General features: G+C 48.9%; 1 protein-coding gene across 1 annotated transcript; it reads right to left on the bottom strand.

Moving 5' to 3' along the window:
* Positions 1-360: 360 nt before the first annotated feature.
* ANKRD53 (ankyrin repeat domain 53) lies at positions 361-7,697 on the bottom strand. The gene is made up of 5 exons (XM_073555061.1): positions 7,543-7,697; positions 4,365-4,564; positions 2,320-2,484; positions 1,645-1,765; positions 361-1,397 (listed from the first exon to the last, which is right to left on the bottom strand). The coding sequence occupies exons 1-5, from the start codon at positions 7,639-7,641 to the stop codon at positions 735-737; spliced, it is 1,248 nt and encodes a 415-aa protein (XP_073411162.1). The 5' UTR covers positions 7,642-7,697; the 3' UTR covers positions 361-734.
* Between the last annotated feature and the right edge of the window lie 11,739 nt (positions 7,698-19,436).

Here is a 19,436-nt window from a genome sequence, read left to right as displayed (position 1 = left end):
GTCTACCAGGACATGTTAGAGCTCTTCATGCTTCCCTCTGCCGACAAGCTTTATGGAGATGGAAATGTCATTCTCCAGCAGGACTTGGCACCTGTCCACACTGCCAAAAGCACCAATACCCGGTGTACACACAACGGTATCACTGGGCTTGATTGGCAGCAAACTCGCCTGACCTTAACCCCATAGAGACTCTGAGTATTGTGAAGAGGAAGATGAGAGACACAAGATCCAACAATGCAGACGAGCTGAAGGCTGCGATCAAAGCAACCTGGGCTTCCATAACCCCTCAGCAGTGCCACAGGCTGATCGCCCCCATGCCACGCCACATTGATGCAGTAATTGATGCAAAAGGAGCCTGGACCAAGTATTGAGTGCATTTACTGAACATACATTTCAGGAGGACATTTCAGATTGTAAAATTATTTTTCCAGCTGGTGTTATTAATTATTCTAATTTCCTGAGATGACTTTTCGGTTTTCATTGGCTGTAAGCCACAATCATCAACATTACCAGAAATAAACACGTGACATAGATCACTCTGTGTGTAATGACGCTATAGAATAGGGGAGAGTCACTTTGTGTATTGAAGAACTGGAATATATTCACTTTTTGATGATATTCTCCTTTTGTGAGAAGCACCTGTCAGTGAAGTCTTAAGCTACAAGAAGATTTTAATAAGGAAAACAACCAGTTGTGATCTCCAGGGCAAGAACATTGTACTCTCCCTCCCTCGGCTACACGAGATCAGCCGTCAGTGGCCAGTCATGTGGCTTCCTGAATTTCAAGTCTAGGTCCTGTCTTAGGTGATAAGAGATTTCTGACTCTGGCTTATGAGCCTCGTTGGACTGTTGCTTTCTCGGAACGTCGAAGACATGAGTGGCCTTGAAGTCTTTAGGAACCCGTATCCGCTCCCGAGGTCCTCTCTGTGGGAACAGGCTCCTCTCGATGACTTCATGGGGCAGGCTTGGTGGAGAGAAGACTTGGCCTTGTAAGGTCTGGATTTGTAGTTGCCCCTGTTCATCTTTAGTGAGTAATGCTCGGGAGCTGATGTCTTTCTTGGTGACCTCCTCTGTGTAAACGCCCTGCCATAGCGCCGGTGCCCGGTTAATACATACGGTTGGTGATGTTTGCGGGTTGGTGCTTACATTCCAAAGAGAGTTCTTCGATGCCACCCTCTCTCCACCGCTGACCGTTCCTCTCCCTTTTGGTGACATGACTTTTTTGATATTTTTCTTTTGGAGCATTCCCTTCACCTTTGTCTTTGGAGATTTATTGCTACTTCTGGAGGACGTTTGTGGAGGAGCTGGTGACGACTTTGGCAAAGTTTCCATTTTTAAGCTGATCTTGTTCAACTCTTCCGTCAGATTCTTAGTTTTGGGGCAATCGCACAAAGGAATCTGCTGAAAGGAAGAAGAAATTAGGTTACTGCTTCCATGGAGGAAGAGAGCCTTCCAAAAAAGGTGCAGACAAGGCCCACCACCATAAACGTCTACACAGGAATGGTGGTCTCACGGTAGAGCTTGGGTACATGGTAAAGCCCTGACTCCACCACTTCTGGTGTAGAGATGAGGGGTCCTTACCAAACCATCCCACCCCCTGGGCCCTGAACACTTACTGACTCCCCCCAGTGAAGGCCAAGCCCACCTGCGTCTTTAATATGGCGTCCTCTTCTGATTCCTCAATGATGTGTTTGATTTTCTCCATCTTCTTCATTTCCTGGGCAAAATCCTCTTTGTTTTTCTTCCACATGGCACTGCGGAGGTATCTACACAGAGGAGGGCAACCGTCATGGGGGAAGACTGGAGACCTAACATGGATAATGGACGTGGCGGGAATCTGTGTATCTGATTACATCGTGTGGTGCAGTCCAGTGTCTCCAATCCCATCATGTGTGATACCATCTAGTGTATCTAATCCTACTGGGAGTTGTACTGTCCAGTGTATCCAATCCCATCATGTGTGATACCATCTAGTGTATCTAATCCTACTGTGTTACTGTCCAGTGTATCCAATCCCATCATGTGTGATACCATCTAGTGTATCTAATCCTACTGTATTACTGTCCAGTGTATCCAATCCCATCATGTGTGATACCATCTAGTGTATCTAATCCTACTGGGAGTTGTACTGTCCAGTGTATCCAATCCCATCATGTGTGATACCATATAGTGCATCTAATCCTACTGTGAGTAGCATTGTCCAGTGTATCCAATCCTATCGTGTGTGGTACCATCTAGTGTATTTAATCCTACTGTGAGTATTACTGTCCAGTGTATGTAATCCTGTCATGGGTGGTACAGTCCAGTGTTTGTCACTGACCGGGCGGAGGATCGTCTGCAGTGGAGGTGACACAGGTCGATGGGTTTGTTGCCCTCTGAGTCCTCTGCGTGGACATCGGCTCCAGCGTCCACCAGGACCACGATACAATCCTGCAGACCCTCGCTGGCGGCCCGATGCAGGGGGGTGCAGCCGCTGTGACTCCGCCTAAATACATGCACATATGGGATCTGTGTGTAGAAGAGACTCCGAGCCCTTCACCAGAACTTCACCATACACCGCAGATGCTGCAGAACCTCATCATACACCTCAGCTGCTGCAGAGCATCATACACCTCAGCTGCTGCAGAACCCCACCATACACCTCAGCTGCTGCAGAGCATCATCATACACCCCAGCTGCTGCAGAACCTCATCATACACCTCAGCTGCTGCAGAACCTCATCATACACCTCATGCTGCTGCAGAACCTAATCATACACCTCAGCTGCTGCAGAACCTCATCATACACCTCATGCTGCTGCAGAGCATCATCATACACCCCAGGTTCTGCAGAATCTCATCATATACACCTCAGCTGCTGCAGAACCTCATCATACACCTGAGCTGCTGCAGAACCTCATCATACAGCTCAGCTGCTGCAGAGCCTCATCATACACCTCAGCTGCTGCAGAGCATCATCATACACCCCAGTTTCTGCAGAACCTCATCATATACACCTCAGCTGCTGCAGAACCTCATCATACACCCCAGTTGTTGCAGAACCTCATCATTCACCTCATCTGCTGCAGAATCTCATCATACACCTCAGCTGCTGCAGCACCTCCTCATACACCTCAGCTGCTGCAGACCCTCATCATATACCTCAGCCGCTGCAGAACCTCATAATACACCTCAGCTGCTGCAGAACCTCATAATACACCTCAGCTGCTGCAGAACCTCATCATACACCTCAGCTGCTGCAGAACCTCATTAAACACCCCAGCTGCTGCAGAATCTCATAATACATCTCAGCTACTGCAGAACCTCATCATATACACCTCACCTGCTGCAGAACCTCATAATACACCTCAGCTGCTGTAGAACCTCATAATACACCTCAGCTGCTGCAGAACCTCATAATACACCTCAGCTGCTGCAGAACCTCATAATACACCTCAGCTGCTGCAGAACCTCATTAAACACCCCAGCTGCTGCAGAATCTCATAATACATCTCAGCTGCTGCAGAGCATCATCATACACCCCAGTTTCTGCAGAACCTCATCATATACACCTCAGCTGCTGCAGAACCTCATCATACACCCCAGTTGTTGCAGAACCTCATCATTCACCTCATCTGCTGCAGAATCTCATCATACACCTCAGCCGCTGCAGCACCTCATACACCTCAGCTGCTGCAGACCCTCATCATATACCTCAGCCGCTGCAGAACCTCATAATACACCTCAGCTGCTGCAGAACCTCATAATACACCTCAGCTGCTGCAGAACCTCATCATACACCTCAGCTGCTGCAGAACCTCATTAAACACCCCAGCTGCTGCAGAATCTCATAATACATCTCAGCTACTGCAGAACCTCATCATATACACCTCACCTGCTGCAGAACCTCATAATACACCTCAGCTGCTGTAGAACCTCATAATACACCTCAGCTGCTGCAGAACCTCATAATACACCTCAGCTGCTGCAGAACCTCATAATACACCTCAGCTGCTGCAGAACCTCATTAAACACCCCAGCTGCTGCAGAATCTCATAATACATCTCAGCTGCTGCAGAACCTCATCATATACACCTCAGCTGCTGCAGAACCTCTTAATACACCTCAGCTTCTGCAGAACCTCATTAAACACCCCAGGTGCTGCAGAACCTCATCATATACACCTCAGCTGCTGAACTTCATTATACACCTCAGCTGCTGCAGAACCTCATCATACACTTCAGCTGCTGCAGAACTTCATTGGTGAGGTACACAGTGAGTCTTTTGGTTCAGTATGGATTCTGGCAGGAGACATTACTGCTCGGGGGTCTCTCCTTATTTTGGGGGCGTCCATCACCCCCTGGGTGTTGTGTATGTGGTGACTCACACGTTGACGTCGGCTCCGCGCTGCAGCAGGTATTGCAGACATGGCAGCGCCCGGTACCCGCTTTTCTCATTCATCACCAGGTGCAGCGCTCGCCATCCATAGGTGCTGGGTGCATTCACATCCATGCGGTGGTCCTCCAGCAGTAGTGCTAGGCATCGGAGGTGGCTGTGGATGGCCGCCATGTGCAATGCGGTGAACCCCTGCCAAAAGAAACAAATCCCCATCAGATAGTTGAATGGTGAGCATTATGCACCGATATCACCGTCAGAGAGGTGGATGTGAGCTCTGTGCACCGATATCACGGTTAGAGAGGTGGATGTGAGCTCTGTGCACCAATATCACCGTCAGAGAGGTGGATGTGAGCTCCGTGCACCAATATCACCGTCAGAGATGTGGATGTGAGCTCCGTGCACCAATATCACCGTCAGAGAGGTGGATGTGAGCTCTGTGCACCAATATCACCGTCAGAGAGGTGGATGTGAGCTCCGTGCACCGATATCACCGTCAGAGAGGTGGATGTGAGCTCCGTGCACCGATATCACCGTCAGAGAGGTGGATGTGAGCTCCGTGCACCGATATCACCGTCAGAGAGGTGGATGTGAGCTCCGTGCACCGATATCACCGTCAGAGAGGTGGATGTGAGCTCCGTGCACCGATATCACCGTCAGAGAGGTGGATGTGAGCTCCGTGCACCGATATCACCGTCAGAGAGGTGGATGTGAGCTCTGTGCACCGATATCACCGTCAGAGAGGTGGATGTGAGCTCCGTGCACCGATATCACCGTCAGAGAGGTGGATGTGAGCTCCGTGCACCGATATCACCGTCAGAGAGGTGGATGTGAGCTCACTGCACCGATATCACCGTCAGAGAGGTGGATGTGAGCTCCGTGCACCGATATCACCGTCAGAGAGGTGGATGTGAGCTCCCTGCACCGATATCACCGTCAGAGAGGTGGATGTGAGCTCCGTGCACCGATATCACCGTCAGAGAGGTAGATGTGAGCTCCCTGCACCGATATCACCGTCAGAGATGTGGATGTGAGCTCCGTGCACCGATATCACCGTCAGAGAGGTGGATGTGAGCTCCGTGCACCGATATCACCGTCAGAGAGGTGGATGTGAGCTCCGTGCACCGATATCACCGTCAGAGAGGTGGATGTGAGCTCCGTGCACCGATATCACCGTCAGAGAGGTGGATGTGAGCTCTGTGCACCGATATCACCGTCAGAGATGTGGATGTGAGCTCTGTGCACCGATATCACCGTCAGAGATGTGGATGTGAGCTCCGTGCACCGATATCACCGTCAGAGAGGTGGATGTGAGCTCCGTGCGCCGATATCACCGTCAGAGATGTGGATGTGAGCTCCGTGCGCCGATATCACCGTCAGAGAGGTGGATGTGAGCTCCGTGCGCCGATATCACCGTCAGAGAGGTGGATGTGAGCTCCGTGCACCGATATCACCGTCAGAGATGTGGATGTGAGCTCCCTGCACCGATATCACCGTCAGAGAGGTGGATGTGAGCTCCCTGCACCGATATCACCGTCAGAGAGGTGGATGTGAGCTCCGTGCACCGATATCACCGTCAGAGAGGTGGATGTGAGCTCCCTGCACCGATATCACCGTCAGAGAGGTGGATGTGAGCTCCGTGCACCGATATCACCGTCAGAGAGGTGGATGTGAGCTCCGTGCACCGATATCACCGTCAGAGATGTGGATGTGAGCTCCGTGCACCGATATCACCGTCAGAGAGGTGGATGTGAGCTCTGTGCACCGATATCACCGTCAGAGAGGTGGATGTGAGCTCCGTGCACCGATATCACCGTCAGAGAGGTGGATGTGAGCTCACTGCACCGATATCACCATCAGAGAGGTGGATGTGAGCTCTGTGCACCGATATCACCGTCAGAGAGGTGGATGTGAGCTCCGTGCACCGATATCACCGTCAGAGAGGTGGATGTGAGCTCTGTGCACCGATATCACCGTCAGAGAGGTGGATGTGAGCTCCGTGCACCGATATCACCGTCAGAGAGGTGGATGTGAGCTCACTGCACCGATATCACCATCAGAGAGGTGGATGTGAGCTCTGTGCACCGATATCACCGTCAGAGAGGTGGATGTGAGCTCTGTGCACCGATATCACCGTCAGAGAGGTGGATGTGAGCTCTGTGCACCGATATCACCGTCAGAGAGGTGGATGTGAGCTCCCTGCACCGATATCACCGTCAGAGAGGTGGATGTGAGCTCCCTGCACCGATATCACCGTCAGAGAGGTGGATGTGAGCTCCGTGCACCGATATCACCGTCAGAGAGGTGGATGTGAGCTCCGTGCACCGATATCACCGTCAGAGAGGTGGATGTGAGCTCCGTGCACCGATATCACCGTCAGAGAGGTGGATGTGAACTTTCACCTTCCCATTGCCTTCACCGTGTGTCTATGTCAAGGCTTGTTATTAGCCGGACGACTCCTTCATTTTATTATTTAATGTGCTAGAAAGCGGGAAAAAGTTTCAAGTGCTGGGAAATTTCCCCCCCAAAATGGTATTCTGCCATTTTACGGTCAGAGGGGCAGCAGATCCTAACAGCCAGAGTGTCGCCATGTCATAACAGCCAAAGGGACACCAGGTTATAACACTCAAAGGGACAGCAGGTCATAGCAACCAGATGTGCACTACTAAGTATTAAAGATGCTGGTTAAAAGAGGAAATAGTACTGAGACTGCAGGGGTCAGTATCATTTTTTGCTGAATTTGGGGGAACCACATGATATATTAGTTGTTCTGAGCTATTTATATTGGTTTATTGTAAGCAGCAGAAAGATTGTAAATTTCATTGATAAACCAAATTTAAAATCAGGGTAAAAAAGTGTTTGATTGCAGCTGTACAGGGGGTTGTATTGTCTAATGATGGGCGTCATATTGTGAAGATTACCTAAATCAGCGTTAGTTCCATGTCTCCCGCCAGCTTCTCATTAAACGATCATCCTTTATGTAAACATGACGCTTTTTCTCAAATCATATAATGTAACACGGACAGATGGCCGCAGATTACCGGGGCGGAGCGGATTATCTGGGATTTGCTGCCTTCAATCCACAGCCCTTAATATGAACTGGAGGCAAAGAACAGAGCCAGACCCTCGTTATGTAATGACATCGTCTCGGCAGAAGAGCTGACACTTACATATCTGTCAGCCTTGACCTGAGAGTCTGACATCTCCATGCAAAGCCGCAGCCAGTCCACGTTCCCGATGGAGGCTGCCATTAACTGGTCCCGGTCCATGTTTTCTTTTGGTTCTCCCTGGATTCAGAGGATCGGGGGGGACACTGTGGATTTTCTGCAATAAAAAGTGCGGGTTATTCCATGCAAAAACTTTTGGAAGTTTTAGTAAAATGGAACCTGTCATATTAAACATGGCATCTGATCTGCAGGCAGCAGATTATAGAGCAGGAGGAGCTGAGAAGATTCATATATAGGTGTAACGGGGTCTACCAAGCTGGGGTACCTCTTTCAGTACTACCCCGTGTTTTCGGAGGTCCGCTCTGCGTTGGCTGGAGTCTGAATGAATGATGCTGGCTGGAATTCCTTGGTTACATGGGCGCATATAAAAGATCACTGCTTCTCCATGTATTTCCAGTCTGACAACACTTTACTCACAGGACACAGAATATATCACACAGATACAGAGGGCAGGCCAATAGAAAAGCGGCAGGCCATACATACATTACAATAGCCGCAGGTGGCCAGAGCCTGCCGATATTTACTATGGGAATTACAAAGGTGGGGGGAGGGCGGACAAAAGGAGAATATCGTGTCCCCTCTGCCCGGGGAGCAGCCTGTGAACTGATGCATTAGGGACATGCATCTCACATAGAACCTATTATACATACATATAACTGCACAACATATTCTGGGTGCTGCGTGGTTCTGTAACAAGTAACAATAGGTTTGTAGGAAATGATTTAGTGCAACTTGTATTTTATTCATTTGAATTCCTGCTCACTCTGGCGTGAGGAGTCCAGTGGGCGGTCCTATTACAAAAGGCTCCTAACACCAGAGCGAGTGGGAATGAACATAACAGCCAGAGGGCAGCAGATCCTAACAGCCAGAGATTCACCATGTTAAAAGAGTCAGAGGGGCAGCAGGTTATAACATTCAGAGGGACATCAGGTCAGGCTACAGGATTTTTTAAATTCCTTTTCTTTTTTCTGTCTAGCATTGTTCGTTTGATAATTTTTGTTCCACATTTTTTGAAACGGCACGTGGTTCATAACTTTTGATCAAAATAAAAACATCTTTTTCCACTTTTTAGTGCATAATTTGACACGTTCTACTAAAATGTTGTAAAATTGGCAAAAACAATTCCAGACGAACATAAAATCACTGCAAAGAAGGACTGAACGACATTTGTGCAAAATATTAATAATATTAGACTTTTTAGAAAACTGAAAAACATCTGAAAAACCAAACCCCTCCCACAATGGCGAACATAAAAGAAACACAAATAAAATAGACTTTACAAAAGGCGCCAATTAAAAAAGAATGAGGCGGCACAAAACAAAAACTAGACAAGAAAAGCACAAATGGAATAATAAATAGTGAAAAATGCAAATTATAAATCGGGCCCATGGTCTTTTAGAAAAAGATTTAGGGAATTAATCATTTTTTTTATTTGTGCCCTTGTTTTATTTTAGGCATATACACTTGCTTTTCATTTGCGGCTTACTATTCTTTCATATGGCATCTTTTTTTAATATCTTTTTTGTGTGTTTTTACTTTTATTTATGTTCGCCCTCTAGAGTGTGTTTTTATGTTTTCCAGATGTTCATGACCGAATTTGTTAAAAAGTGGAGACTTTTTTTGTGCTGCAAATATCCTCCAATCCCTCTCTCCCTTCTATCCTCCAGTCTCTCCCCTCTATCCTCCAGTCCCTCCCCTCTATCTTCCAGTCCCTCCCTCTGCTTTATCCTCCAGTCTCTCCCTCCATCCTCCAGTCTCTCTCTCTCCTTTTTCCTCCAGTCCCTCCTTCTTCTATTATCCAGTCTCTTGTTCCTCTATCCTCCAGTGCCTCCCTTCTATCCTGCATCCCTCCCCTCTATCCTCCAGTCCCTCCCCTCCATCCTCCAGTCCCTCCTGCCCCTCTCTCCTCTAGTCCCACCCTCCAGTTCCTCCTTCTCAGTCCCACCCTCTCCTCTAACAGTCTCTCCCTCCCCTCTAGTCTCCAATCCCACCCTCCCCTCTATCCTCCAGTCCTATACTCCCCTCTATCCTCCAGTCCCACCCTTCCCTCTATCCTCCAGCCCCATACTCCCATCTATCCTCCAGTCCCACCCTTCCCTCTATCCTCCAGTCCCTCCCTCTCCTCTAGTCTCCATTCCCAACCTCCCCTTTATCCTCCTGTCCCTCCCTCCCCTCTATGCATCAGTTCACCCCTCCCCCCTATATCCCCCAGTCCCACACTCCCCTCTATCCTCCAGTCCCACCCTCCCCTCTATTCTCCAGTCCCACCCTCCCCACTATCCTCCATTCTCCCCCTCCCCTCTATCCTCCAATCCCTCTATCCTCCAGTCCCACACTCCCTCTATTCTCCAGTCCCACACTCCACTCTTTCCTCTAGTCCCAACCTCCCCTCTATCCTCCAGTCCCTCCCTCCCCTCTATCCTCCAGTCCCACCCTCCCCACTATCCTCCAGTCTTTCCCTCCCTTCTATCCTCCAGTCCCTCCCTCCCTCCCCTCTATCCTCCAGTTCCAACCTCTCCTCTATCCTCCAGTCCCTTCCTCCCCTCTAGTGCCAACCTCCCCACTATCCTCTAGTCCCAACCTCCCCACTATCCTCCAGTCCCTTTGTCCCCCGACACCTCCAGTCCCTTCCTCCCCTCTATCCTCTAGTCCCTCCCTCCCCTCTATCCTCCAGTCCCTTCCTCCCCTCTAGTGCCAACCTCCCCACTATCCTCCAGTCCCAACCTCCCCACTATCCTCCAGTCCCTTCCTCCCCCGAAACCTCCAGTCCCTTCCTCCCCTCTATCCTCTAGTCCCTCCCTCCCCTCTATCCTCTAGTCCCTCCCTCCCCTCTATCCTCCAGTCCCACCCTCCCCCTCTATTCTCCAGTCACACCATCCCCTCAATCCTCCAATCCTACCCTCCCCCTCTATCCTCCAGGTCTCACCCTCCCATCCATCCTCCAGTCCTACCCTCCCCTCTATCCTCCAGTCCCACCCTCCCCTCTATTCTCCAGTCCCACCCTCCCCACTATCCTCCAGTCCCACCCTCCCCTCTATTCTCCAGTTCCACCCTCCCCACTATCCTCCAGTCCCACTCTTCCCTCTATCCTCCAGTTACACCCTCCCCACTATCATCCATTCCTACCCTACCCTCTATTTTCCAGTCACACCCTCCCCTCTATTCTCCAGTAACACCCTCCCCTCTATCCCCCAGTCACACCCTCCCCTCTATTCTCCAGTCACACCCTCCCCTCTATTCTCCAGTCACACCCTCCCCTCTATCCTCCAGTCACACCCTCCCCTCTATCCTCCAGTCACACCCTCCCCTCTATTCTTCAGTCACACCCTCCCCTCTATCCTCCAGTCACACCCTCCCCTCTATCCTCCAGTCACACCCTCCCCTCTATTCTCCAGTCACACCCTCCCCTCTATCCTCCAGTCACACCCTCCCCTCTATTCTCCAGTCACACCCTCCCCACTATCCTCCAGTCCCACTCTTCCCTCTATCCTCCAGTTACACCCTCCCCACTATCATCCATTCCTACCCTCCCCTCTATCCTCCAGTCACACCCTCCCCTCTATCCTCCAGTCACACCCTCCCCTCTATTCTCCAGTCCCACCCTCCCCACTATCCTCCAGTCCCACTCTTCCCTCTATCCTCCAGTTACACCCTCCCCACTATCATCCATTCCTACCCTCCCCTCTATTCTCCAGTCACACCCTCCCCTCTATTCTCCAGTCACACCCTCCCCTCTATCCTCCAGTCACACCCTCCCCTCTATCCTCCAGTCACACCCTCCCCACTATCCTCCAGTCTCACCCTTCCCTCTATCCTCCAGTCACACCCTCCGCTCTATTCTCCAGTCCCACCCTCCCCACTATCCTCCAGTCCCACTCTTCCCTCTATCCTCCAGTTACACCCTCCCCACTATCATCCATTCCTACCCTCCCCTCTATTCTCCAGTCACACCCTCCCCTCTATTCTCCAGTCACACCCTCCCCTCTATCCTCCAGTCACACCCTCCCCTCCATCCTCCAGTCTCACCCTTCCCTCTATTCTCCAGTCTCACCCTCCCCTCTACCCTCCAGTCTCACCCTTCCCTCTATTCTCCAGTCTCACCCTTCCCTCTATTCTCCAGTTCCACCCTCCCAACTATCCTCCAGTCCCACTCTTCCCTCTATCCTCCAGTCACACCCTCCCCTCTATCCTCCAGTCACACCCTCCCCACTATCCTCCAGTCCCACTCTTCCCTCTATCCTCCAGTCACACCCTTCCCTCTATCCTCCAGTTACACCCTCCCCACTATCATCCATTCCTACCCTTCCCTCTATCCTCCAGTCACATCCTCCTCACTATCCTCCAGTCACACCCTCCCCACTATCCTCCAGTCTGACCCTCCCCTCTATCCTCCAGTCTCACCCTTCCCTCTATTCTCCAGTCCCTTCCTTTACATTTTAGCAGAAGTTGCAACTTTATGTAGGAAAAAATCCCTAAAAAGGTTAAGGGGAAAAAAAGAGCTTTTTTTAACATTGATATTTTTACAATTATGAACCTTGTTTGCCATTTTGAAGAATTTGGTAAAGAAAAAGTCACTGAATAACAATCCGCCCCCACAAATGATAAACTTTGCCCTTAGTGTACTACGTTCCTTTTAATTCACGCTCGCTCTGGATTCAGTAGTCTAGTGGGCGGTCCTATGACAATGCCAGAACAAGCAGGAATGATAATTTATAAATTACACTTAACCTTTTCCTACCAAACTTTATAACTTTACTACCTGGAGAGCCCAGCATTGCCTGGGCATAGTAACCAACTGTGGTTAGTTAAAACAAATTATAATGATTATATTGCACATAAAAACATTTCACATCATATATTCAACACTACAGATTGGCAACAAAAAATAACTAAACGATAACCCAAGTATTTAGTATTTTATTTTCAACTCATTCAAGAGCCTTTTGATAAACATTTTTGGTTCTTCCTTTCGGTGCAAAGATGAACAGATTTTTGGCAGTTCCAACTCTTGAACAGATCGACCATGAGAAAAGCATGGAGATTGCAAATCGATCCCTACTACTTTCAAGGACTGCTCCTGAGCATTGTTAATGGACATTGCAAATAGCAGTTGAACTGGAAGCTGGAGGCGTTTAAAATCAAAAAACAAATCAGATGGAATGAGTGGAATTCTTGGAATGAAAATGTCCTCTCCTTTGGCACATCCTGCTTCTGAGCTGTGTATCTAACCCTATCCTATGTGATAATGTCTGCTGAGCTGTGTACCTAATCCTTTCCTGTGTGATACCTTCTGCTGAGCTGTGCATCTAATCCTATTGTGTGATACTGACTGCTGAGCCGTGTATCTAACCCTATCCTGTGTGATACTGACTGCTGAGCCGTGTATCTAATCCTGTCCTGTGTGATACTGACTGCTGAGCCGTGTATCTAATCCCATCCTGTGTGATACCGTCTGCTAAGCCGTGTATCTAACCCTACCCTATCCTGTGTGATACTGACTGCTGAGCCGTGTACCTAACCCTATCGTGTGTTACTTACTGCTCAGCCGTGTATCTAGTCCTATCCTGTGTGATACTGACTGATGAGCCGTGTATCTAATCTTATCCTGTGTGATACTGGCTGCTGAGCTGTGTATCTAATCCTATCCTGTGTGATACTGACTGCTGAGCTGTGTATCTAATCCTCTCCTGTGTGATACTGACTGCTGAGCTGTGTATCTAATCTTATCCTGTGTGATACTGGCTGCTGAGCAGTGTATCTAATCCTATCCTGAGTGATACTGACTGCTGAGCCGTGTATCTAATCCTCTCCTGTGTGATACTGACTGCTGAGCTGTGTATCTAATCTTATCCTGTGTGATACTGGCTGCTGAGCCGTGTATCTAATCCTATCCTGTGTGATACTGACTGCTGAGCCGTGTATCTAATCCTATCCTGTGTGATACTGACTGCTGAGCCGTGTATCTAATCCTCTCCTGTGTGATACTGACTGCTGAGCCGTGTATCTAATCTTATCCTGTGTGATACTGGCTGCTGAGCCATGTATCTAATCCTCTCCTGTGTGATACTGACTGCTGAGCCGTGTATCTAATCCTCTCCTGTGTGATACTGACTGCTTAGCTGTGTATCTAATCTTATCCTGTGTGATACTGGCTGCTGAGCCGTGTATCTAATCCTCTCCTGTGTGATACTGACTGCTGAGCCGTGTATCTAATCCTCTCCTGTGTGATACTGACTGCTGAGCTGTGTATCTAATCTTATCCTGTGTGATACTGGCTGCTGAGCCGTGTATCTAATCCTATCCTGTGTGATACTGGCTGCTGAGCCGTGTATCTAATCCTATCCTGTGTGATACTGCTGAGCCATGTATCTAATCCTCTCTTGTGTGATACTGACTGCTGAGCCGTGTACCTAACCCTATCCTGTGTGATACTGACTGCTGAGCTGTGTATCTAATCCTATCCTGTGTGATACTGACTGCTGAGCCATGTATCTAATCCTCTCCTGTGTGATACTGACTGCTGAGCTGTGTATCTAATCCTATCCTATGTGATACTGATTGCTAAGCCGTGTATCTAATCCTATCCTGTGTGATACCGTCTGCTGAGCCGTGTATCTAATCCTATCCTGTGTGATACCGTCTGCTGAGCCGTGTATCTAATCCTATCTTGTGTAATACAGACTGCTGAGCCGTGTACCTAACCCTATCGTGTGTTACTGACTGCTCAGCCATGTATCTAATCCAATCCTGTGTGATACTGTCTGCTGAGCTGTGTATCTAATCCTATTCTGTGTGATACTGTCTGCTGAGCCGTGTATCTATTCCTATCCTGTGTGATACTGACTGCTGAGCTGTGTATCTAAACCCATCCTGTGTGATACTGACTGCTGACCCATGTGTCTAATCCTCTCTTGTGTGATACTGACTGCTGAGCCGTGTACCTAACCCTATCGTGTTACTGACTGCTCAGCCATGTATCTAATCCTATCCTGTGTGATACTGACTGCTGAGCCGTGTATCTAATCCTATCCTGTGTGATACTGACTGCTGAGCCGTGTATCTAATCCTATCCTGTGTGATACTGTCTGCTGAGCTGTGTATCTAATCCTATTCTGTTAGATACTGTCTGCTGAGCCGTGTATCTAATCCTATTCTGTTAGATACTGTCTGCTGAGCCGTGTATCTATTCCTATCCTGTGTGATACTGACTGCTGAGCTGTGTATCTAATCCTATCCTGTGTGATACTGACTGCTGAGCTGTGTATCTAATCCTATCCTGTGTGATACTGTCTTCTGAGCCGTGTATCTATTCCTATCCTGTGTGATACTGATTGCTGAGCTGTGTGTCTAATCCTCTCCTGTGTGATACTGACTGCTGAGCCGTGTATCTAATCCTATTCTGTGTGATACTGTCTGCTGAGCCATGTATCTAATCCTATCCTGTGTGATACTGACTGCTGAGCCGTGTATCTAATCCTCTCCTGTGTGATACTGTCTGCTGAGCCATGTATCTAATCCTATCCTGTGTGATACTGTCTGCTGAGACATGTATCTAATCCTATCCTGTGTGATACTGACTGCTGAGCCGTGTATCTATTCCTATCCTGTGTGATATTGACTGCTGAGCCATGTATCTAATCCTATCCTGTGTGATACTGACTGCTGAGCTGTGTATCTAATCCTCTTCTCTGTGATACTGTCTGCTGAGCCATGTATCTAATCCTATCCTGTGTGATACTGACTGCTGAGTCGTGTATCTAATCCTCTCCTGTGTGATACTGGGCTCCCCCTGCAGTCTGTGTCAGAGGGTGGTCTGTGTCGGCACAGTAATAAATTGTGTTATTTCCAGCTTTACAGAAGGATGATAACACCATAGAAATGATAAGAATAATCGGCCTCAGTTACCACAACTGTCTACAAAGAAAACTGTTGCTGATAGCGACCAATCACAGCTCATTTTTCATCTTTTAAACAGCTCAGGGACAGTGTGGCGAGTTTTGAGTGGCGACTTTTGTGTTGTGACTTTTATGTATCGAGGTTGGTGTATGTGTGGTGAAATGTGTGCTGAGGGTGGTCTATGTGGTGAAGCACGTGGTAGTGTGTGGCGCACTTTGTGTGTGTGTTCATATCCCCGTGGGTGGTGAGTATCCCATGTCAGGGCCCCACCTTAGCAACTGTACGGCATATACTCTTTGGCGCCATTGCTCTCATTCTTTACGTCCCCCTTTTTCACATCTGGCAGCTGTCAATTTGCCTCCAACACTTTTCCTTTCACTTTTTCCCCATTATGTAGATAGGGGCAAAATTGTTTGGTGAATTGGAGCGCGCGGGGTTAAAATTTCGCCTCACAACATAGCCTATGGCGCTCTCGGGGTCCAGACGTGTGACTGTGCAAAATTTTGTGGCTGTAGCTACGACGGTGCGGATGCCAATCCTGGACATACACACATACTGTTAGGCTGACGGAACACACCAAATAATAAAATGGCAATGAGGTGCGTTCGCAGCCTGGGGTCCACCATGCAGAGATGTTAAACTGCTGCTCGGTAATGGCGGAGCACTAACTCAACACCAGCGGGTAACCACTGACCCGGTGTGAGTAGGAGCTAACTCTGTTACTCCACAGAGCCGCTGCAACATAAACGCCGGAGCCTCTTTATGCTCACAGAGCTCGGCTATAGGAGCACTAGTATCTGGTCACAGGACTCTGCCCCTGAAACGTTGGGTAGAGTCCTTCTAAACCCATGAGTGCTCGACACCGCAACTGCAGAGTCAGGAAGAGCAACGGTGAATACTAGTTGCATCGGGTGTGCACTGCATCACCTCGGCGGACGCCACTAACCTCCAGAGCGGAGGAAAGCACTTAACTTCTGCTATAAGGACGCGGCTGCTAGTGCGGTGCAAAGGTGCCTTGTGCTGAATTGCACCGAGTGATGCTAACGCTTGTGTGGAGAGCGGGATGCTCTGTGGCACATAAACTAAGTCACTGCTGACGCTGAGTCTGACTACTGATATCCTAACCACAGTCGTAATATCCAAGGGAGGGGAATCATAATGTCAGTCACCAGTCTCATGCATCCATCTTCACTCACACACATAAAAACAAGAGTCTATACTAGCGCATGGCCGTGCAGCCATGCGGCTTTTTTATAGCAGCGTCCTTATGGGACCTTCCTGACCTTCCTGATGGTCCAATCTGAGCTGCAGAAGGACCTGAGCATGTGACCTCCGATCTCCAATGAGAGATCATCCCAAGAGCATGCTCAGTGGACCAAAAGGACTTAGTCCCTGGAGTAGCTCGCTGCTGACCAGCATGCGTTGCTATAGCTGGACCAGAGGTGGCAGCTGCAAATAAACCTACAGAGCTGGTCTGAGCAGAGCACCTGGATCGACAAGTCTGCTGAGCAGCCTCCTCTGCGGCTGGAGAGGAATCGGAGACCGCCAAATGCAATGCTCGGGAAGTCTGCTGGGCAGCTGCAGAAACCTAACACATACATACACTTTTTCCCCATTATGTACATAGGGGCAAAATTGGTGAATTGGAGTGCGCGGTGTAATGTAAAATGTCTGTAAGATCTGTATGTTAAAGTATGATGTTTCTAGAACCTTCTAGAAATCCCCCATTGCTACACACTGAGGAGACGAGCCTGTCATGTAGCTGCAACCCCCCCTCCTTATCAGCTCTGTGCTTGCTGGTAACATGAAACCGTCCATTTCCTCTCACAACCTTCCCCCCTTGCAAGGGAAAGCATTGCTTTGTTCTGAAACCATGAAGCTTGAATACAGGTATAGGAAATATTAAAAGAAGCCTAGCGCGCACTTCGCTTGTGACAGAGATATGAAACTCACATTTCTGCAAAGGGCACGAAGCCAGCTTTCTAAACCCCTAAGTTTCACGATTCTCGGACATCCAGAAATTGAGATATGGATTGCTCCCAAATGGAGTGCCCTATCTAGTGCATTCTTGATGTTTTCTTGTTGGGTTCATTACACTGGGAAACATGATACCCTTGGTGAGTTCATACGAGCTTCCTCATTTAGATATGGTTATCATAACCTTTTTAGTTAAGTTATAACTGAGAGAGAAGGGGGTTGAACCCCACCAGGCCGCCCATTTCGTGATTTCACAGACCCTAGGTTATAGGTATTCCCTGCCAAATTCCAGTCAGTTGGAGCTACATAGTCCGTGCTGACAAGACGTGCAGATGAGTGGAGACGTGTGGCTCTGCCTTCTCCCTCCACATGGTCTGCCTGATACCGACTGAACACATGTGAGTGTTACTTTCTGTCTTTTAATCCCTTTGTTTTATATTTGTATTTGTACATATTTAATGTCTCAATTTTGTAACATTTCTTTATCTAAGTAATCACTGTCCTTTTGGGAATAAAGGGTAAAAATCTATTAGTTTGCCTCCATGCTCTAAGAAACGAACTATGCGCCTTTTTAAGATAATCGCTACTAATTTCAGGGGCTTGCCACGGACCCTCTTAATTAACTCTTTGATTAAGCAAAGCGTGGCTGGTGGCAGCATGGTGTGCACGGTTGGCTAGGCTAGCTGGCAGTACAGACGGGTCTTACATGCTGAATGAGGGGCTGTGGCCACAGCATTGATAATTCCCTTACTGCAGTAGTCTAGCGGCCCGTGCACAACAAGCAGCCCGTCCGGCGACTAATTATCCTAGGTGCAGTTCCCTGACTGACCTGAGGGTAAGGGGGGCGCCGGAGAGCTGAGAGTTCCAAAGTGGAACTGAGAAATTGCGATATACATAAATCCCTGCAGTTCTTGGAAGGTTGTTAGCAGTGGTGGGGCATCCAAAATAGCCCCCTGCGGTAAATTGTTAGAGCAAGATTAGCTTGCTGTATTTTGTCACGTGGTGCCGGTGGTAGGATAACTAAGATAAGCCCTCCCTGTGCCTGTGATAGCCGTGTGCCGGCAGTGCGTCACGTCCCTCCGTCCGCTGACAAACCCGTGTCGGTGGTGGGATCGTGATGTATTGGTGGCACAGGGTCCGCTCTCCGTCACAATTTGGCAGCAGTTGTCTGCCCGTTCGTCACATATTGGTGGCAGTGGTGGGCTGTTCCTCACATGCGGGGTTAAAATATCGCTTCACAACATAGCCTATGACTCTCTCGGGGTCCAGACGTGTGACTGCAAAATTTTGTGGCTGTAGCTGCGACGGCGCAGATGCCAATCCCGGACATACACACATACATACACACACACATTCAGCTTTATATATTAGATATCAATCTGCTGAGCTCCTCCTGCCCTCCATTACCCTCCTGTATGGAATATCATGGGAACGCGGGTGAAGATTTCAATGTGTCTATGGCAGCCCATCCCCGTGAGAGCAGCACAGAAATGATGTCTGAGGACCCCCAATGGCAGTGGGCGACCACGTGACCACCAAGAGGCCGAAAGCATTTGGATGCCTGTCTCCTGCCCTGGCCCTGGCCTGGCCCGTTACTGTACCCACTCTGTACCCTGTGAGGCTGACGGCGGTTTTACACCCAAACACCGGCCGGTGACTGCCGTGATTAGAGCCGGCTCTGAGCGCAGGAGTATGTCAACACATTGGGCCCCAATGGCACGATCACAAGGGTTTTTAATGTCCCAGGAACCCTTCACTATCAGGCCCCTGGATTTCTATGTACACCCCTGTTTATCACCTACTGATTATGCGGTTTATACACTTTTGTGGTGGATTTTGTACAATTGGGTGTGGCTTAGAGAAAAGCAGGTGTAGTTTAAAGCGTGATAATGTGCCACACCAAAAGGTTAGACAAAAAAGGCTGGAAATACCAAAAATGATCAGAAGAGACATGTAAAGCATGG

The sequence above is a fragment of the Dendrobates tinctorius genome, unplaced genomic scaffold (assembly GCF_039654945.1).
Source record: "Dendrobates tinctorius isolate UK_male_01 unplaced genomic scaffold, ASM3965494v1 ptg000216l, whole genome shotgun sequence".
In the NCBI taxonomy this organism is placed as follows: Eukaryota; Metazoa; Chordata; class Amphibia; order Anura; family Dendrobatidae; genus Dendrobates; species Dendrobates tinctorius.
The sequence above is the reverse complement of the archived record's forward strand: the minus strand, read 5'-3'. Positions and strand labels throughout refer to the sequence as shown.